The sequence below is a fragment of the Sus scrofa genome, chromosome 6, assembly GCF_000003025.6.
Source record: "Sus scrofa isolate TJ Tabasco breed Duroc chromosome 6, Sscrofa11.1, whole genome shotgun sequence".
NCBI lineage: Eukaryota > Metazoa > Chordata > Mammalia > Artiodactyla > Suidae > Sus > Sus scrofa.
This window is the reverse complement of record NC_010448.4, coordinates 81,277,155-81,299,339: the sequence shown is the minus strand read 5'-3', so window position 1 is coordinate 81,299,339 and position 22,185 is coordinate 81,277,155. Positions and strand designations below refer to the sequence as shown.

General features: G+C 47.8%; 1 protein-coding gene across 3 annotated transcripts in view; it reads left to right on the top strand.

Moving 5' to 3' along the window:
* TCEA3 (transcription elongation factor A3) overlaps positions 1–22,185 on the top strand; it is a 37,552-nt gene that overhangs the window by 5,563 nt on the left and 9,804 nt on the right. For 2 of the 3 annotated variants that reach the window (XM_021095523.1, XM_021095525.1), the window contains exons 2-8: positions 561–623; positions 1,751–1,856; positions 2,324–2,468; positions 6,597–6,659; positions 18,962–19,125; positions 19,297–19,353; positions 21,977–22,131. In XM_021095523.1, coding sequence (XP_020951182.1) covers positions 561–623; positions 1,751–1,856; positions 2,324–2,468; positions 6,597–6,659; positions 18,962–19,125; positions 19,297–19,353; positions 21,977–22,131 — 753 coding nt within the window. The remainder of the gene's footprint in view (positions 1–560; positions 624–1,750; positions 1,857–2,323; positions 2,469–6,596; positions 6,660–18,961; positions 19,126–19,296; positions 19,354–21,976; positions 22,132–22,185) is intronic. The other variant, XM_021095524.1, reaches the window with a different exon arrangement.

Genomic DNA, 22,185 nt, shown 5'->3' with positions numbered 1-22,185 from the left:
GCAGAATCAATGGCTGGGGGTCAGGGTGAGTGGTTAGGGCTGGACCCTGGCTCAGAGGGTCTGAACCCAGCTGGGTGGTGGGAGGTGAAATTAGAGAGCTGGCAGAAGCTTTTCCTTCTCTCCTTCTGTTCCTTTGTCTTTTTTTTTTTTTTTTTGGGGGCTATTTCTTGTGCCGCTCCCGTGGATATGGAGGTTCCCAGGCTAGGGGTCCAATCGGAGCTGTAGCCACCAGCCCAGGCCAGAGCCACAGCAACGTGGGATCCGAGCCGCGTCTGCAACCTACACCACAGCTCACGGCAACGCCGGATCGTTAACCCACTGAGCAAGGGCAGGGACTGAACCCGCAACCTCATGGTTCCTAGTCGGATTCGTTAACCACTGCGCCACGACGGGAGCTCCCCTTGTCTTCCTTTGACCTCTTGTCTGCCTGTATCCTGTCACTGGTAGAGCCTCCTCCCTACCTCCTGTCCACCTCCTTCTCACCAAGACCACACAATGGTCAGAAAGGGGCCTGGGGCAGAAGCCACCGGCCCCAGCCCTCACTTTGTGGCCTCCCACAGGAAGGGGCTCTCGACCTTCTGAAGAAGCTGAACAGCTGTGAGATGTCCATCCAGCTACTCCAGGTGGGTGGGATGGGAAGCCCCAGGCAGTGTCTGGGGTGGAGAGTTACCTTGTGGGGGAGGTAAAAACCGCCATGGGGGAGCCCTCCAAGGATGGGGTCTGGGAGGAATTTCTGAGCAGAGGGCGGGGGAGGGAGGTGGGATCTGGAGCTGCTCTGAGGATGAGGACCCAGGCCTTTAGATGGCAGCAGGGTATCTTCCAACACTCAGGGCCTCTGGCTCTGGGGGAAGGACAGACTTGCTTTCCTTGAATACCCCAATTTGCAAGGCCCTGGGCCTGTGTGATCCAAGAGGCCAGTGACTCGGGGAGAGGGAAAAGTCCCCCATTTTTATGTTACCCATGTACCTCTCAAGCTTTGCAGGAGTTCTTGGCCCTGAAAAATTAGCACCTACCCGATCTGTAATAGCCAGAGCTGCATCTTTTTTTTTTTTTTTTGTCTTTGTCTTTGTCTTTTTGCCTTTTCTAGGGCTGCTCCTGCAGCATGTGGAGGTTCCCAGGGTAGGGGTCGAATCAGAGCTGTAGCCACCAGCCTACACCACAGCCACAGCAACGCGGGATCCGAGCTGTATCTGTGACCTACACCACAGCTCACGGCAACGCTGGATCCTTAACCCACAGAGCAAGGCCAGGGATCGAACCCACAACCCCATGGTTCCTAGTCAGATTCGTTAACCATTGTGCCACGATGGGAACTCCTAGGCTGTTCTAAATTCTTACCTCATCTAAGTATGGCACCCACCCTGCCCACTGGGCAACTTCACCAAGAACTCCCAGAGCTGCATCTTAAGCTGAAACTTAAACTCAGAGCCACCCAGGGGCAGAGAATGGTGAGGAGTTCTGGTCATCAGCCAGGCCCACCACCACCTCCACATCAGCTTTTCACCAAAGCTGCAGTTACCCATCAGTGCAAGGGGCTGGGCCTTGGGCACTGACCTCACTAAAGGCAGCAGGTCAGGGTCTCAGTTATAAGGTCGGAGTTATTACCTCAGCTCCGGATCAAGGCTGGGACTCTGCAGAGGCTCGACCAGGGGAAGGGGGTGGTTGAGCTTTGGCAAGTCTTGCCGATTAGGGCAGTCAGTCCAATGTGTCCTAATTTCCCAGACTGGCCGCTAACCCTCTCGCTTTGCAGACCACCAGGATTGGAGTTGCTGTGAATGGGGTCCGCAAGCATTGCTCTGACAAGGAGGTGGTGTCCTTGGCCAAAGTCCTCATCAGAAACTGGAAGCGGCTGCTGGGTGAGAGGGGCAAGGTCACCTTGAGCCATGTTTTCTTCCCAGCACCTGGGGTAGGCGGTGCTGGGCTTATGGCAGGTACTCAGTCTATGGTTGTTGAATGACTTAATAAGTCACAGATGGCCTCCAGTGGGAATGCTGGTTCTTATCTACACAAGTGTGAGATTTGTAGATGGGTGAGTTTTCCTGTACATGTCCCTATGTGAATATTAGTGTGTGCTTGTGTGTTTGTACATGTCTGTATTTACACATTGGTGTGAATGGGTGTATAGGTGTGTGCAAATGTCTTTCTGTCCCCATGTATGAGCTTGGGTTTGCACACACATGTGCATCGGTGTGTTGTGTGTGTGTGTGTGTGTGTGTGCACATGTGTATTTGTAGGGGTAGGTGGAGTCCCTGCCCTTTGCTGTAGTCCTGGATTTGGCTGAGACAGAGAGAGTTGAGGAACAATGTCACCATTTTGTTTTTAGATTCTCCAGCACCTCCCAAAGGAGAAAAAGGAGAGAAAAGAGTAAAAGCAAAGAAGAAAGAAAAAAGGCTTGACTGTTCCAGTTGGAAGCCAGAGACAAGCCTTTCCCCTCCAAGGAAAAAACGAATGGAAGAGCCCAAAGACAGGTATTTTTTCTGGACAGAAGGGGACGCACACTTGTCATATCCTATGGCAGCACCTCTACTTATATAACTTCACTTAAATCTCGCACCCTTGGAAGTGGTTCTTATTATAAACTCCTACCGTGTCCTCTCTGGAGGTCTTTTTGGCCCAACCAGGCAGATTCACCAGACCCAGATAGGCCGTCTCTGGCACAGGCTTCACCTGGAAGGGTGCAGGGACAGGAGATGCAGTGTGCCAGCGGGGCAACCTCATGTGTTCCTCACCCCAAGAAGTTATCATAGGGGACCATGCAGCATCCAGACCCATTCTCTGGCCCACCCAGGCAACATTCCCAGGTACGGAATGACAATGGGTGGGAACCCTCTGACTCAGACACCCCGTGTCCCAAATCTTAAAACAATCCCCTAGACTTCCAGGATCCCAACAAGGGCATGACTAGTTATAAGACTCACTGCACTTGGGGTAGCCCCAAAGCTGTGTTTTTCCACTCATCATTTATAGTTCTTTCAGAGCCCTTCCTCTCTAGACGCAGTTTACCAGTCAGTGCTCATTGTCACTGGAAGCACTGTCAACCCCTGGCCTGGGAACTTCCATAGGCCACAGGTGTGGCCCTAAAAAGCAAAACAAAAGAAAAAGAGAGAGATGCTGTGCACTATATATACTATCCTGTATAGTATGATCCCATTTTGATAAAAATTAAATAAGTGAATTTTATATAACCGGCATTTTACAAAACAGTTAATGGGGCATTGAATTGTTGATGCCAGCTCACTTTTCACAGTGTGGAGCTATGAAATGAAGCTTTCACCATGGCTGAGCAGAGTAGAGCCATTGTCCCCTCATCTTCCTGTGAAATCTAATGGGCAGGAGCCCTATTTCAGCTCAGTTGGTGAACTTCCTTTCTTTTTATTTATTTATTTTTTTTTTGGAGTGACCATGCCCGCAGCATGTGTAAATTCCTCAACCAGGGATCAAACCCACACCACAGCAGCAACCCGAGCCTCTGTAGTAACAATGCCAGATCCTTAACCTACTGAAGCCACCAGTGAGCTCCTCTCTTTAGTTTTCTTTATGACAACTCATCATTATTATTTATTATAAAAACACTATAACCACATTAGTAAAATGTAAAATAAAAATTAAAAATATTTCTGTACAGTGTGCCACTTCCGACAAATGCAACAGCTTTTATTTTTTTCTCTTCCCTCCCTGTCCTGATCTACTTACCTACAGAATTCCCCATTCCTGTAGGTGGAGTATACATACCATTACATCTCTGTATATTCAACTTCTTTTTGTGTTCTAGGCATTTTTTTCATGTTCCTAAATAGTTTTCATAATGTTCATTTGCAAAAACTGCAGAATATTTCTGGTTTGTTCTAAAAAGAAAAGCAGTTGAGGAGGGGCCAGAAAATGGGCAATCTCGGGGGTAGAGGTTCACAGCGTCCCTCCTTTCTTCCGGTGCAAGAATTTCAGCTTCTGGCTCTGCCTGCACCTGTCTGTCCCCAAGAAGCCCTCAGGCAGGCACCCCGCAGAGGAGCTCCCAAGGCCCAGTGCGGGATGGGAGGAGCACGTGAGGGTGGTCTCGCTTCCTCTCTCCCTCTCTGCTGCCTCCTCCTGTATGAAGCTGGGGCAAAGGTCCAAAGCTGGATGGGTCTGGTCTGCAGGTTAACTAGAGCTGGCCCTGAAAATTACTCACCCACCATCTCCCAGACCACCTGGAGGATGAGATGGGAGTTGGAGATCCATGCAGGAACCTTGCATAATCTGGAAAAGAAGAAATCAGATACCTAGGATGACGGAGTAGTAAGGACTTGGTGTCGGGAAGTGCCTATAGGGATGTTAATGAGCTAAAGTCCTCTTCCCGCAGTTCCTGGTGTGGCACAGTGGAAACCCGACTACTATCCCTGAGGATGTGGATTAGATTCCTGGCCCCTTCCAGGGGGTCAAGGATCCGCTGTCGCTGTAAACAGTGGTGGAAGTCACAGACACGGCTCGGATCCCTGTTGCTGTGGCTGTGGTGTAGGCTGGCAGCTGTAGCTCTGATTCAACCCCTAGCCTGGGAACTTCCATATGCTGCAGGTACAGCCCTAAAAAGAAAAGAGAAAAAAAGAAGTCCTTTTTCCAGCCAGCCCTAAGACATAGGTCCTTTTCTCCTCATTTGACAAGAGATGGAAGTGATGCTCAGAGAAGATAACCTTCCCAGGGGCAGGACTGGAATTATAACTTGTGTCATTGCCTCCCCTTCTAGAATGATAAATGTTACATATGTTTGTATGCATGTAGGAAAAGATCTGGGAGTTCCTGTCATGGCGCAGCAGAAACAAATCCAACTAGGAACCATAAGGTTGCAGGTTCGATCCCTGGCCTCCTCAGTGGGTTGGGGATCCAGTGTTGCCGTGAGTTGCGGTGTAGGTTATAGACATGGCTTGAATCTGGCATTGCTGTGGCTGTGGTGTAGGCCAGCAGCTGCAGCTCCAATTCGACCTCTAGCCTAGGAACCTCCATATGCCTCGGTTGCAGCCCTGAAAGGACAAAGGACAAAAGATTAAAAAAAGAAAGAAAGAAAAGATCTGGAAGGAAGAACATTAAACTTAACAGTTGTTACCTCTGAGGAGGTTTCTTTTTCCACTTTTTTTATATTTCTTGACTGTTTGACTTCCCAGCATTCAGCAACAAATGTTTATAGACCACCTACTCTGTGCCAGGTACTATTCTATTCACTTGGGAGAAGTCAATTGAATATATTAGATTGGGTTTCCCAGAAGCAGACCCTGAAACATGGATTCAAGTGGAAGGGGTTTATTTGGGAAGTGATTTCAGGAAATGCAGAGAGAGGAGTGAAGAAGTGAGACAGGGAGGGGAAGGGAACCAACCCAGGGTGTTATCAGTGAGCAGGTGACTCCCGTGGGTGCCCAGGGCTTAAATCTTGTTGGAGAGCAGTGGAGAACCCAGCCCAGTTGACCCACTTGAAGGCCTAGGAAGCTGGGGTATTTGCCCACCTGTTCCCACGTGTCTGGCTGAAGACTGCTCCTGGGTTAACTCCCCAGCCTTTCCTGCCCACTGGCCTGCTGGCTCTGGCTGGTGTGGAGAACTCCCTCAGGCACTGGCCCAGGGCGGATCTTGCCAGACAAAGCCTGTGAGTCCCAGTGCAGTTGGGAGAAGGCGTGCCCAGGGGATGGTATGGGCACAATGTCCTCCACAGTGAACAAAACCCGCCCAATTCTGCTCTCGTGGAATTTACATTGCGGAGGTGATTAGACAATACCTAAAATAAGGGAGCAAATAACGGAGTCTGTTAGAAGGTAACACCTGTGCTGGAATCAAAAGGAGAGCTGGGTAAGTGACATGGGGAGTGGGAGTTAGAATTTGCAAGCAAATTAATTGATAAAACCAGTAAAAGGGGAAAATGCATTCTATATCCTAAAAAGAATGCAGCTACATGCATTTTGGAAAATGCAGGAGAAATTTTTCCCTTTAATCCAGTCATCCTAATATAACCATGGTTAGCATTTGGATGTAGTTTCTTTTCATCTTTGTCCATCCTAGGTGTTCGTTTTCTTGCCTGACTTCAGACACAGTATGCATCTAAATTTGTACCCTGCTTTTTCACTTGCCCTTTTAAACCCAACTCTTCTATCTCCAAGGCCCAGGTGCTTTGCTTCTCTGCTTCTCCTCCTCTTAAAGTGCCCACAGGGGAGGCGCAGGCTGATGTTCTCTGGCTCCTCTGGAGAATTGACAATCCCAGAAATTCCAGGCTCCATGGATTCCAGCTAGCCAGCAAGGAGGAAGGGCCTGCTGAGAATTGACAGCAAGGAGGAAGGGCCTGCTGAGAACTGGTTGCTAGTAATTAGTAACACATGACATAACACTTGTAACACATCTGACCAGTATTAGGTGCTTGGCAGATCTTGATTTCCTTCCTCAATTTGCTTCATTTGGTGGAGGCTAGGCGAGGGTGACCATCTCATGGAGCTCTCTCTCCCAGGCAGCTGTGGTCCAGGTAAGCTTCTCATCCTCAGCTCAGCAGGTCTGGCCCCAGGATGCTTTCTTCTCGGCCTCTGACCTCTCTAGACCAAGACTGATGCTAGCCTGCAAGAGCATCTCATCTTCAGTTTCTCTTCTTTCAGGAGAGACTCTGTGGACTCCAAGTCTTCAGCCACCTCCTCTCCAAAAAGGCCGTCGATGGAAAGGTAAAGGTAGCCATGGACTTCTGCACCCCACAGTCCTGTGCAGTGTGTATGTGTCTATCTGTGTTTTATCGGAGGAAGCCTGAGGCCAGGGAAAAGAGGAGACCTCATATGTTACCTTGCTTCCAAAGTCTAGGACGCACACAGTAAGACTTGATGGGCGCCCGAATCAGAGATGTGGTTCCTTGGCCGAGATGGCTGACCAGTCACGGTTGCCCCATTACTTTATGGGGAACATCCTCAAGGTCAAGTTGAACCCAGTGAAACCAGGTCTGAAGAGCCTGTACCCAGACTGGGATCTCTGGGTTTGGGCTGAACTAATTAGGGTATCTACTCTAAATCATCAAGTCATCCATCATCAAATATTTATTCAGGGCCCACTTTGTGCTGAGAACTGTTCCAGGTGCCAGGGATTCAACAGTGAACAAAAGAAACAAAAATCCCCATGGGCATGAGGCCTGTATTCTAATGGGGGAGGCAGGCAATACACATGATTAGTAAATTATACAATGGTTCTGAATGTGATAAATGCTTTGGAATATAATAGGGCAGAGTGAGGGGGATTGGGAAGGATGGTCACGGGAGTGGTCAGGGGAGGCCTCATTGAGAAGGTGACCTCTGAGCAAAAAATGTGAAAGAAACAGAGGATTAGCCAGGCAGACGTCGAGGTCACTCTAAACTGAGGGCCTGGAAGTGGGCATGCGCCTGGCAGGATCAAGGAGCACTGAGGTGGCCAGTAGGTCTGGAGTGAATAAGAGAAGGGGGGAGTTGGAAGATGGAGTGAAACAAGGAGCCACTGGTTGGGGGTGGGGGTGTTTAGGGTGGGAATTAAATAATCGAATTTATCAGGATCCATGTAGTTGCTGTGGTAAATTGTCAGGGCCAAGGGCAGAAGTAGAGAGACAGGAGTTCCTGCTGTGGTCTCTGGAGTGCGGGGACACAGGCTGCTGCAGCTGTGGCTTGGATCTGATCCCTGGGCCCAGGAACTCCATAGGCCCTGGGGGTGGGGTGGGGGGGAGTAGGGAGAAACAGCCAAAAAAAAAAAAAAAAAACTAAAAAAGAGGTAGAGGAGTTCCCATGGTGGGTCTGTGGGAACCGACCTGACTAGTATCCATGAGGATGCAGTTTCAATCAATCTCTGACCTTACTCAGTGGGTTAAGGATCCAGCGTTGCTGTAGCTGTGGTGTAAGCTGGCGGCTATAGCTCTGATCCGACTGCTAGACTGGGAACCTCCATATGCCGTGGGTGCAGCCTAAAAAGACAAAAGAAAAAAAAGAGTAGAGAGGAGTTCCCACTGCGGCACAACACGATTGACAGTGTCTCTGCAGTGCCAGGACAAAGGTTCAATCTCAGTCCCGTACTGTGGGTTAAAGGATCCAGTGTTGACCTAGCTGTGGTATAGGTCGCAACTGTGGCTCCAATCTGATCCCTGGTCCAGGAACTCCGTATGCCACAGGGTGGCCAAAAAAAGAAAAGAAATAGACCAGCCAGGAGGCTGTTTTGATAATTCAGGCAAGATATGGTGGCTTGGATCAGAGTGACAGCCATGGAGGTGGGGAGAAGTGGGGGACTCTGGATATATTTTAAAGGGAGAGCTGTCAGAATTTCCTGACAGATTGGATGTGGGTATAAGAAAATATAAGTATCAAGACGACTCCAGGACTTTTCATTCAGCATCTGCAGGGATGGAATTGCTATTAATTGGTGTGGGGGAGACTGTGTAAATCAGGCTTGAGGTGGGAGATCAAGGGTTCAGATTTGGGAGTTCCCATCATGGCTCAGCAGTTAACGAACCTAACTGGCATCCGTGAGGACGAAGGTTCAACCCCTGGCCTCATTCAGTCGGTTAAGGATCCGGCGTTGCCATGAGCTGTGGTGTAGGTCACAGACGTGGCTCGGCTCCTCCATTGCTCTGGCCCTGGCTTAGGCTGACGGCTACAGCTCCAACTGGACCCCTAGCCTGGTAACCTCCATATGCTGAGGGTGCAGCCCTAGAAAGACAGAAAGACAAAAAAAAAAAAGAAAAAAAAAAGGGTTCGGGTTTGGATATGTTGGATTTAGGAGTGCCCAAATCCCTCCAGTGAAGAAGTTGAATAGGCAGTAGGTTGTATGAGGCTGAAATGAGGAAGAAATCCTGGGCTGAAAATAGAAAATTTTTCCATCATTAACCTGTTTGAGGCCACAAACCCAAATGAGATCACCACAGAGAGATTGTGGATAAAGGAGTGAGTGTGAATTGTGGTCCAGAAGGAAGTCAGGAGAGACAGGGTGAGGGGAGAGCAGGGCAGGCCAGGAAGTCGCTTAGAGGTCACTCAAGGTAAATGATTAGGGTCCAGGGGCCATATCAGATGCTGAGGCAACTGGAGTAGGTGGTAAGGGTGTTGGTTCCTGGGGGAGTATGTGTGGGAGCTGCTCAGTTATTTCAGGCCTAATGCACCAGTAAGACTGACATTGGAAAGCAAAGAGGAGGCACAAAAATGAGGTTAAGGTTTTATGAAGATTAAAAAGGCCTGGCTGTTGATGGGGTTGCTCTGTTGCACAACCGCACCCTGGCAGCTGAGTGCCAGCTCTGGCTGATGAATGGAGGCTCTCTGGAGTGCTGCTTGGAGAGGGCATCTGAGACTGCACCCTACATCAGAAGAAAAGAGTTCTGTGATCAATTAGCAATGTCTGCCATGGGTGAGGGCTAGGAATTAAGGCTTCTGCATCATCCTGGTTCCAAACCAGCCTTGTTCTGGCTTGCAGACAACCACGTTCTCACTATGTCTGCATATGACAGAGAGAGATTTCAGGCTCTGGTCTCTCTTCCTCTTATAAGGACATAAATTGCATTATGGAACCTCACTCTCGTGACTTCGTCTAAACCTAATTATCTCTCAAAAGCCCCATCTCCAGATGTTATCACATTGGGAGTTAGTGCTTCAATGTATGAATTTGGTGGGAATGCAAATATTATTATATTGTGTATAATACAATGTAATAATGGGAGGGAGGGAAAGAGCACTACTGGCATTTAGTAGGCAAGTGCCAGAGATGCAAAATGTCCTGGAATGTGAAGGACAGCCCTGCATAAAGAAGGATTGTTCTATCCAAAAAAGAAACACTGACCACTATTTCTGGGTTCAGTGCTGTAATAAATACATTCGACATTTGTGTGAATATTTCTACCTCCAGCCTCTTCTCCTCACTTTGTCTTGTGGCCTGGAAATCTCTTGGCTCCATCCCAAGAGATGCATTCTTTCTCTGAAGGTCAAGAATGTCTGTCCTTTCAACAGTTGTGCCATTTCCTGCTGGTGCAGTGTTGAGGGTGGGCAACCCAAAGGGAGAGAAGTAAGTCTTGTAAATTCACTTTATCTACTACCCAGGCTGTCACCTGCTCTCTCTACCTCTCTATTTCATCTTTCTCTTCCATTCATTCACTCATTGATTCCTTCATTTATTTGGCAAGCACGTTTGTTGAGCACTTCCTTGCAAAACTCAGCATCCCCCAGGGGTCAAGGGCATGTGCACACACTGGATGAGTAGTGGAGAGTACCTGCCTATCTGAAGAGGGCACCCGCTACCCACCCCCGGTTAGTTGTTGCTTTATGGAAACACAGGCCCAGTGTGCCATCCCTTCCAATTTTTTCAGGAAAGCTGGCCAACTAGATTTTTATATGAAATACCCAGTTTTACATATTGGCATCATATTCATATTGTCCTAAGATACACTATGGCAAACAAAACACATTTGTAGCCTACTCATTTGTGACCTTTAAGGCCAGGCAGGAGTTTCTGTTGTGGCTCAGTGGTAACAAATTTGTTACCTAGTATCCATAAGGATGTGGGTTTGATCCCTGGCCTCGCTCAGTGGGTCAGTGGGTTAAAGATCCGGTGTTGCTGTGACCTGTGGTGTAGGTCACAGACACGGCTCCAATCTGGTGTTGCTGTGGCTGTGGTGTAGGCCAGCAGTTACAGCTCTGATTTGACCCCTAGCCTGGGAACTTCCATATGCGGTCCTAAAAAAATTAAAAATTATTTTTAAAAATAAAACACAAATTGAAAAAAATTAAAAATAAAGCCAAGCAGATATAAACATAAGCTCTCTGCCTTCACACGGCTGATCATTAGTGTAGAGGCAGACACCAAAATCCTTATTTTTTGAAGATACAACGCATAATGGGAATGCAAGAAGAATGTCTCAAGATGACTTGAGAAGCCAGAGAGGACTTCAGGGAAGAGAAAGTATTTTTGTGTTGAGAACTGAAAGATGAATTGCCTGGTAGAGAAGCCAGATGGAATGGTACATGCAGAGGTGCGGTAGTATGTGTGAACATGGTGCTCAGGAAACTATAGCTGGAGTACCAGGGGACACGCCACAAAGGCCACCACTGCGACAGGGAAGAATGTTGCACTTTGCTGGCTGCTTTTAGGACCAGCTGTTGGAGTTGGTTGATTTAAGTCTTCATGAGCAGTTTCAGCAGGCTTGGCGGTGCAGTAACTGAAATGCCCTCAAGGTGGTGCACAGGAGCAGCAAGCCAGGCCTCTGGGTGCCTCTGCTCAACCTGGAGTGGGAGAGTTTTTTAAGGGCTTGGTGATGTCAGACCACAGGCTGGTGCTGGCACTGGCACATCCGGGGAGCAGAAGGAAGCTGTTGATAAATCCAGCACCCCCACCCCCACCCCTGCAATGATGCCCTTTCTGCAATTTGGCACAGTTCCCAATCCTGTGCATTGAAAGCAAAATGAGCGTGGCTGCCTGATACAAACTCAGACACAAATCCCAGCCAGCCAGCCAGCATTTAGCCATGAAGAGGAACTAAGGCTGGGAGTGCCTTGCCAGGAAAGAAGGGGGAAAATGCAACAGGCAGCCTAGCCTAGCCCAAATAAACGGACTTTGGAAAAGTCTCTGCCTTTGAGAGCCTGAGTGAGATGTATTGGAAATAATCTGTTAGGCAGGCAGACCTAGGTGTGTGGTCTGACTGCCATTTGCAAGTTGGATAACAACTGAGTAAGTCAGTTCAACTTTCTGAGCCTCAGTTTTTTAAACTGTAAGATGGGGATAATAACCATGACCACCTCTCAAGGTCTCTGTGAGGCTCACATGAGTTAATGAAATGCTTAGCACTGTTCCCTAAACCAAATGAATGCTCAATAGATGCATATGCCTAGTAATGGTACTTATGCTTGGAGTTCCCTGGTGGCTTAGTAGGTTAAGGATCTAGCATCATTGCTGTAGCTTACATTGCTGCTGTGGCTCAGGTTCATTCCCTGGCCCCAGAACTTCCACATGCCATCTGTGCAGCCAAAATAATAATAATAATACTCACGCTTAATGTGACAGTCTATGTAAACTGCCTAATAGTCTGTTGCTGGAATTCTCATAGGGCCTTTTAACCTTCTAAGCAACTCTGTAAGGTCTGTACTATTGTTCTCTCCATTTACATGTGAGAAAACTAAGGCATCTAGAAGCTAAGGAACTCACCCAAGGTCAAATAGCTACAAAGGGGTGGTATCAGACAGCTGAACCTGGGAGTTTGGCTCTGAAACCTAGGTTCTTAATAAAATACCACCCCAATGTGGGAGTCCCAAAAATGACAACTGCTTCCCGCCCCCACCCCGCCCCGCCACAGCATGTCGAAATTCCTGGGCCAGGGATCAAACCCATGACATAGCAGCAACTGCCACAAGGAAACTCCAACAACTGTTATTAATGCTGTTTATTATCCTACCTCCTTCTAAGCAGCATGTTACTGCCTCCTCCCTGGTGGTTCTCCCTTGGTGAGTCCTAGGCACTGAAGATGTGGTAATGGGCACACAGGTCAGTGAGGAGCATCACAGGAAGAATCTGGGGCTACAGCCCAGCTCTAGGACATGGATTGGCCCAGGTTGTGGGAGTTGACAGATGCTGGCTCAGAGAGAGAGCCCTCTCTTAAGTCTAGGGAAGTGGAGCAACTGGTTTTCCAAAGAAGATCTGTCCCCTGCCCTGTTAGCTCTGTCTAGATCCCTGGATGTGCCTTGCTTCTCTTTGTGGCTAACTCCCTCAGTTCATTATCTGTTCATTCATTTGATGAAGATTCCTCAAGTGTCTGCCTAGAGCGTTGTCGCAGGTGCTGGAAGATAGTGGTGAACCAGCTAGTGGGATCCTGATATGCTGGAGCCTGTAATCTGGAGATGGAGGAAGACAGTGTTTATAAACACACAAACAAGTTAATTATAGACTTGGATGAGTGCTATGAATGAAAGAAATCGGGTCATGTGCTGGGAGTTACAGGGCAGGACAGTTGGCTTGGCTGGGGTGGTCCAGGGAAGGCCTCCCTGAGGATGTGGTATTTGAGCCAAGATCTGCCTGGTGGGAAAGCCCCAGTCTTAGGAAAATCTGGAGGAGGAAGAGCCTTCCAGGAGGAGGGACCAGCTAGCATAAAGGCACTATGGTGGGAGTGACGGGTATGCAGTGGGGGACTTCGGTGAATGATGAGGGGAGGGTAGCATGAGATTAGGTCAGAAGAGGCAGAAGCCAGATGTGGTGAGGGCCATGCTGAGCAGTTTGACTTTCTGCTGGAAATGATTGGAAGCTGTTAGAGAATCAGAAGCAGGGGAGTGATGGGATCGCTGTGATTTTTTTTTTAAGGGCCCCTCCAGGCTGCTGTGCGGCAAGAAGACTGTAATGGGGCCAGAGGACGCAGGGAGGCCACCTCAGGGGCTGTCATGGTTGTGCAGGTGAAAGCCTGTGGCCGAGACCAGGGGTGGGTGTGGGGAGGTTCATTTTGGTTGCAAAAAGCCCCTTAGACTCTAGAGTTTATACCCTTCCCAACTTCCCTCACCCACTCCTTTTCCTCCCTCTGAAATCTGACTCCAGGAGCGAGCTGGCTGGATCTCAGCTTCTCTATCCCTGTGCTCTGCTGCCAGGCCACCCAGTCATCAGGCAGACTTTAGTAGAATCCATGGTAAATCCATTTAGAACAGTAAAGTTCAAACTGCATTTAAAATAAGTATATAAAAGCTAGGGACTCCCTTTAGACAAAATTTGGGGGGATTCAAAATATAAACCTTAAAAGAGCAGAGCCTTCCCTCCTCAGGCCACCCCACTCCTATGGCAGCATGGAGACATGTTTGAGGGACCCCGAAGCTCCAGAGAACACAAAACTCCTGGTGGCCCAAGAGTATCTGTGATGACAGAGGGAATCCAAGGTCAGGCCAAACAGCACAGACTGGGGACAAGGAGGTGGATGGCAGAATTCACACTGAAGAGTGTTCAGCCAGATGTTGGATGGGACTCTCTTGTAACCCCAGGTTTTTTAGCACTGGGCAGCTTGGGCTACTCAGTCAGTCTCACTGTCAGATACAGTTTCTTGGGCTTGACTTTTCAGAAGCCCTGCATCGTCTTCCTGAAGGGAAGAAGTGCATCTGTAGCTCCAGAGTTGCCTGATGCAGCTCCCCAGGCTGTGCACTGTACAACTCCAGTAGGTACCCAGGTGGCAATGAGAACGGCGCCCCCCTGGAGTTAGGAGGCAGCAACCCTTTGGGCCCTTCCAACCCTTTGGACTCAATGTAGTGGAATGGAGGAGGGGACTCTTAACTTCTTCAACCCTGATGAGTCAGTTTTTCCTAGGAGCATGAGGACTGGCTGGCAGATCCTGATGGGTTACTGAAAGAGGAGACTGGGAAGAGCCAGAGAAGAAGGCAGAAACAGCTTGACTGTCTGGCCCCCACCCCAAGAGTAATGCAGAGACAGCTCGGGTGAGAGTTGTACATCTGCTGCTCCGTCTTCTCATCCATAAAATGGGGTCAGTAGCTGGTGACGTTCAGGGTTAAGGAGAGGAATAAATAGCAAACAAATGGTAAATGGTGGCTTTTGTTATTACCATCCTTAACAAGCCTGAGTCTGGCCAGATCCTTTCTCTCCAGCTCCCTCACCCTTACCCTCCAGCTGCCCTGAGCCCCTCAGCACTGCCTGTGCAAACCATGAACTTTCACACATCCATGATATTCTGCCAAGAATGCATTTCTCCGTCCACTCCTCTAGTGGCCAGCTCCACCCCACCCCCCATCCCTTGCTGAATATCTTGGACCAGACTGCACTGTAGTGTGACCTGTTTGACCTCTCTTATTAAAGGTAAGTTGGCTCAGTGGTTAAGGATCTGGTGTTAACATGAGCTGTGGTGTAGGTCGCAGACGCAGCTCGGATCCCACGTTGCTGTGGCTCTGGCATAGGCTGGCGGCTACAGCTCCCATTCAATCCCTAGCCTGGGAACCTCCATATGCCGAGGGAGTGGCCCAAGAAATGGCAAAGATAAAAAAAAAAAGAGGTAAGGTCTGGCATGGTGGTGCTGATTGGTGCCGGCCGCCACTAGGATGCTGGATGATGCCTCTCATTGCTTGGCCCAGCACCCTCTTCTCAAGGAAACAAAAGGGACCAACAAACAGTTGGAGTCTGAGCCTCAGCCTGGTTTTTTTGGTTACGTGTTTCAGCACTTAACTCTTCTTTCTCCCTCAAATTTTTTTATAGTCGTAAAGTACATAGAATGAAATTTGCCATTTTAACATTTTTTCCCAGCATGAGAAAAAAGATATTACATCATTTCAAATGAATTTAGATTTATCAAAATATATGAAACAGATTAGTTACCATTGCCAATTTCAGGTTTTCTGGCTACTCTTATTTTATTTATTTATTTTTATGGCTGCACCTATAGCATATGGATGCTCTCAGGCTAGAGGTCGAATCTGAGTTGCAGCTGAGACCTACAGCCATGGCAACGGAAGATCCAAGCCGCATCTGTGACCCAGGCCACAGCCTGCAGCAACGTCAAATCCTTAACCTACTGAGCTAGGCCAGGAATCGAACCTACATCCTCACAGATACTAACCCACTGAGCCACAACAGGAACTCCTGGCTACTCTTATTCATTGAACTTACTGTATATATATATATTTTTTAATTGTGGTAAAACATACATAACATAAAATTTACCCATTTTAACTGTTTTTAAGTGTACAGTTGAGTGGTATTAAGTATATTCACATTGTTATACAACTATCACTATATCGTCCATCTCCAGAACTTTTTCATCATCCCAAACTGAAATTCTATAGTCATTAAATAATAACTCCCCATTCTCTCTCCCCCCATCCCTTTCTACTTTCTGTCTCTATGAATTTGATGACTCTAGGTACTTCATATAAGTGGAAGCATGAGATATCTGTCCTTCTGTATCTGGCTTATCATAATGCCTTCAAAGTTCATCCATGTTGTAGCATGTTTCAGAATTCCATTCCTTTTATATCTGAATAATATCCATAGTATTATACACCACATTTTGTTTATCCCTTCATCCACTGATGGACACTTGGGTTGCTTCCACCTTTTCCTGGCAGCTCCTTGAGAACAGGAAGACAGGAAGCTTCCTGTCTGAGCCATCAGCACAGAGTGACCACTCATGATCATCAAAAGTTAAAAAAAACAAAAAACAAACCCAAAAAACTGTTTCTCCTGATGAAAGGAGATACATTCTTCCTAGAAGACTTGGAAATTATGTACAAGCAGAGTTCCCACCATGGCTCAGTGGTTAACGAACCTGACTAGTATCCATGAGGACGAGGATTCGATCCCTGGCCTCGCTCAATGGGTTAAGTAAGGATCTGGTGTGGCTGAGCATAGGCAGGCAGCTACAGCTCTGATTGGACCCCTAACCTGGGACCCTCCCTATGCTGTGGGTGTGGGCCCCGAAAGACAAGAAAGAAAAAGGAAATATCCCATAATCCCATCTCAGAGAGCTAATCGGTATTAACATGGGATTATGGTCTGAATATTTGTAATCCCCCAAATTTCATGTTAAAGCCCCAAACCCCACTGTGACTGTATTTGGAGACAGAGCCTTTACAGAGATAATTAAGGTTAAATGAGGTCATAAGGGTGGAGTCCTAATCCAGAAGGACTGGTGTCCTCATAAGCGACCTCTGAGAGCTCACTCGCTCTTGCTCGCTCTCCACCAAGCGAGGGCCTAGCAAGAAGGTGGCTGTGTACAGGCCAGGAGGAGAGCTCTCACCAGAAACCAAATTAACCAACACCTTGATCTTGGACTTCCCAGTCTCCAGAATTGTGAGAAAGAAATTTGTTTAAGCCATTGCAGTCTATGATATTTTGATATGGCAGCCTGAGCTGACTAAGACATATAGTTATCCTTCTGGTTCATATGTGCATATATATATTTGTGGGGTTTTAGGCCAAAACCAAAATGGGATCATTCTTAGGCAGTGTATCATAGGCGTTAAGAGCATAGGCATCAGAATCAGACAGAACTGGGTTCAGATCGTGGCAGTGTAACTTCAGGCAGGCAAAGTGGTATAACTGTTTTTTCTGCCTGTGGGGGTGATGACAGTATCTACCCCATAGAACTGTTGTGAGGATCAAATTCGAAAAAACTCCTAAGGTGCCTGGCACATGGTTAAAGCCAGTTCTCTTAAGTGGTAGTGAATTCACTATTCCCTGGACCCTAGCTCCTTGAGGGAGGGAATGTTTCTGGCTTGTTTGCTTTATGCCTTGTTCTTAGCACTGTACCTGGAGAATAGGTACCTAATATTTATTGAATGAGTGAATAGATGGTTTTATGAGCGCCGCTAGCATGGTGCTTGACAGGTAATGGTAGAATCATTGGCCTCATTACACTGTTCTGTAACCTCTCAATAGAGCACAGAGGTTGGCTAAGAGCCTGGGTACAAGAATTTACCCATCTGGGTTTCAATTCTGGTTCTGCTGGTTTCCAGATACGTGACCTGTCAAATTAATTTTTTTTATTTTTTGAAGTTTTATTGAAGTATAGTTGATTTATGAGGTTTTGATAATTTCTGCCGTAAAGTGATTCAGTTATACATATATACACATCCATCCTGTTTCAGATTTTTTTCCCTCGTAGATTATCATAGAATATTGGTTAGAGTACTCTGTGCTATACAGCAGGTCCCTGTTGACCAGTCATTCCATATACCTCAGTGTACATATGCCAATGCCAAATCCCAAGTTCATTCCTCCCCCCAACACCTGTCCCCTTTGGTAACCCAAAGTTTTTCAAGGTCTATGAGTCTATTTCTGTTCTACAAATAAGTTCTTTTGTATCCTTTTTAAAGATTCCCACATATAAGTGATATCATATGATGTTTGTCTTTCACTATCTCACTAACTTCACCTAGTATGATAATATCTAGATCCATCCATGTTGCAGCATTATTTCAACTTTATATGGCTGAATATTATTCCGTTGTATATATGTACCACATCTTCTTTATCCATTCCTCTGTTAATGGACATTTAGGTTGCTTCCATGTCTTGGCTATTGTAAATAGTTCTGCAGTGAACATTGGGGTACATGTATCTTTTCAAATTATGATTTTCTCCAGATAGATGTCCAGGAGTGGGGTTGCTAGATCATACAGTAGTTCTCTTTTTAGTTGTTTTCCATAGTGGTTGCACCAGTTTACATTCCCACCAATAGTGTAAGAGGGTTCCCTTTTCTCTGCACCTTCTCCAGTATTTATTGTTTGTAGACTTTCTGATGATGGCCATTCTGGCTGGTGTAAAGTAGTACCTCATAGTAGTTTGGATTTGCACTTCTCTAATAATTAGTGATGTTGAGCATCTTTTCATGTGTTTTTTGACTATCTATTTTATTTTTTCTTTTTAGGGCCACACCCGCAGCATGTGGAAGTTCCCAGGCTAGGGGTCAAATCAGAGCTTCAGCTGAGGCCTACACCACAGCCACAGCAATGCTGGATCCAAGCAGCATCTGTTACCTGAACCACAGCTCATGGCAATGCCGGATCCTTAACCCACTGAGCGAGGCCAGGGATCAAACCCTTATCTTCATGGATCCTAGTTGGGTTGGTGACCGCTGAGCCACAATGGGAACTCCTGGGCATCTATTTTAAATGGGTCTTTAAATACATCTCTCTTTCTCTAAAATGCACTTTAAGGAGTTCTCCTGTGATGCAGCAGGTTAAGGATCCAGGTTATCCCTGCTATGGTTTGGGTTCAGTCCCTGGCCTGGGAGCTTCCACGTGCTGTGGGTCAGGCCAAAAAAACCCAAAAAAGATTAAAACACACTTTAAAATACAACTCTAAAATGGGGATAAGAATAGTACCAGCCTTATGGGGTTGTTATGAGGATTAAGTGAGATGATCATTTAGGTCAAGTGCCTAAAATAGTACCTACTTCATAGGGTGTTTATGAAGATTAGATGAGATTATCCATAAAAACATCTAGAAGAGTGCTCAATAAATGCTTTGTTTGGTTAATGTCAAGATGTCTATTACTGATTGTCATCCTCAGATCGAACAGCAGCAAATCGAAAGTGGAGACTCCCAGAACACCCAGCAGTCCCTCGAGCCCTACCTTTGCCCCTTCCGTCTGCCTCCTGGCGCCCTGCTATCTCACGGGAGACTCTGTCCGGGACAAGTGTGTGGAGATGCTCTCCGCAGCCCTGAAGGCGGACGGTGAGGGGGCCTGGGCTGGGGATGAGGGAGGGAAGGGCTTCTCAAGGTCAAGGAGAGGTGGTCTTTCTCAGCACTGCAAAAGTGATACAGGATGTTAGGGTCCCCTGCACAAGCAGGCCTCACTGCAAAGGTCATCTCCAGCTGATGCTGTGTTTCTCGAATCTCTTTTAGATGATTACAAGGACTATGGCATCAACTGTGACAAGATGGCATCAGAAATCGAAGATCATATCCTTGAGCTGTGCCAGGGCCGTGGGTGCCCGGGCTGCCCAGTGGCAGGTCTCCCAAGAGCAGAGGATCTGGGACAGTGAGCGGGGGACAGAAGGCCTCAGGCATAGGCCCCAGCTCTGCCCCAAACCAGATTTCTAAATTCTAGCTAGCATTTATTAAGTTCTGCCCCTGCTGCTCCTCTTGCTGAGCTGTTTACGAGCAAGCCCTCATTCCATGTCGAGAACAGCCCCACAAGGTAGGTTCCCTGATGAATCCCATTTCACAGGTGAGGGCACTGAAGCTCGGAGCAGTTAAGTCACTTGCTCATGCAGATTATGGTAGTGGCAGAGTTGGGATTCGAATCCAGAAAGTGCAACTCTAGAACCTGAGGGCTCAGCTGGGTTGTGATGTCATCAAGGAGTCCAGACAGAGAGGACAGTGTCCTTATGCAAAGCCCTTTCTCCTCTTCCTCCTTTGAAGATAACAGCTCCCAGAGTTCCCGTTGTGGCTCAGCATGTTAAGAACCTGACTAGTCTCTGTGAGGATGTGAGTTAGATCCCTGTCCTTGCTCAGTGGGTTAAGGATCCGGCATGGCTGCAAGCTGCAGTGTAGGTCACAGATGCAGCTCAGATCCACTGTGGCTGTGGCTGGCTATGGCGCCTCTCCAAGTACATTTTCATAATTACCAATTAATTCAGGAACACAGAATACGAGGTATCTGAACCATCACGAGCTTCATCTTTGTTTTCTTCTCAATGGTTGTCCCTCCAAGCAGGTCCCTTCCACCTTCAAGCCCGGTGTGAAACAAAGGTGGATGATCCAGGACATAGTTCCATTCCTGGCCTTCCCTCCTCATTCTCTCCTTCCACTAAATAAGCCTCTTCTGAAGGAAAGAAATCAAAGCTGCACCAGTACTTTAGCTCTTTGTTCTTAGATGGCAGGAGGTCAGGGGGAGGAGAAGTTTGGGGGCTTGATGCTGTAGGTCCTAAAAAAGATTTGACCTTTTTGGAGCAACCCTAGACTAACACGGCAGCCATGGGGCTCATGTGTGCTCCTCTGAGGGGAACGGTCTGGGACCCCCAGGTCTTTACCTCACCTCATCCTCCTCTGTGATCTCAGGAAATGGAGACAGACTCAGCAAGAGGGTGATGAAAGTATGCCAGCCCTGTTGTCCTCACATATCAAGCCAATACCCACCCCTAAGAATCCCCAACACAGATTTTTAAAGCAATTTTTGGCTTTCATTTGCATTTAGGCACATTCTTTCTTTGCACATTTTTATTGTACAAACAACAATAACAAAAAATAAATAATACCACCATCCCTCCCACACTTCGAGCAAGCCAGCTGTTTCTATTTTTCCACATTCTCTGCAGTCTCTCTCTTGTATATGGCTTTTCCCAGCAAAGGCTTCATCTTCCTGATTCTTCTTGGCTTAGGAGACCAAGAAAATGAGGCTATGTTCCCTGAGCTCCTCCAGAGGATAGAGCAGGGAGGAGGGAGTGGAGGCCTATCTGAGATGCAGCGTTTGGCAGAGAACCGGTGGCCAGGGGTGACTTCCCACTGGGTGAATGGAGAGAGCACTGCATTAGGAGGGGGTCTGGCTTCCAGCCCTGCCTCTGCTGGGAATTTGCCCTGTGACCTTGAGCAGGGGCCAGCCCTCCTAAGCCTCTGTTTCCCCATCTATGAATGAGAGAAGCAATTTTTTGTTTGTTTTTTAGGGCTGCACCCACAGTAAATGGAAGTTCCCAGGCCAGGGGTCAAATCAGAGCTACCTACAGCTCCCGGCCCACACCACAGCCACAGCAACGCAGGATCCAAGCGGCGTCTGCGACCTACACCACAGCTCACGGCAGCACTGGATCCTTAACCCACTGAGCGAGGCCAGGGATCAAACCAGCATCCTCAAGGATCTTAGTCGGGTTCATTAACTGCTGAGCTGTGAAGGGAACTCCGAGAGAAGCAATTTTGATCAGGAATTCCCAAAGCTCCTGGGATGGTGATAGGTCTTCCTAGAGAAAAGAGGGGGAGGGAAGATGGGTCTGTGCTCTGACATGTTGGAAACACCAAGATTGAACAACACTCAACGATTTCTTAATTGCAGAGCTTCCCAGAGCCTTAAACGTGGCCCCTGATCTTATGTTTTCCTCTGACAGCTGGACTTAAAACTTCCAGAAGCCCTTCCAAACTAGAGGTTATCGTCCCCACTATCATCTTAGACACTAAGAGTTGAGCACTTGCCATGTCCCAATACCATGCCACTGTCACCTGCAGCGCAGCTCACAGAATCCTCATTAATGGGGCCTTGTATTTTGTAAATAAGGAAGTTGAGGCACAAAGAGGTCATAGGACTCATCTGAGGTCACACATGAGGCTCAGACAAGCCCAGGCTGCCCATTCCTGGGGTCCCTGACTCCAAGGTCCCTGAAATGACCTGCTTTCACTGTGGAGACTATTTCCTGTCCCTGTTATGTGGCTGACCCCAGTGCCCACTTGGGGAGTCAGAAAGCCACAAGAGGACCTGACCCCTGGGCAAATCCAAGGAGAGGAGGTGACCTTGGGGCTCCTCAGGCATCAGGGACAATCTCCCCATTCTTCTGTCTGCCTCTGTGAATGGCTGGCTGGCCCTTGACCATGTCACATATCTACCAGGAGCTCAAGAGCACAGACATGAAGTACCGGAACCGCGTGCGCAGCCGAATCAGCAACCTCAAGGACCCCAGGAACCCTGGCCTGAGGCGGAACGTGCTCAGCGGTGCCATCTCTGCTGGGCTCATTGCCAAGATGACAGCAGAGGTGAGGGCTGAGGCCGGGACTTCCGTGTGGTGGGATAAGAGGCCAGGCCCCTCC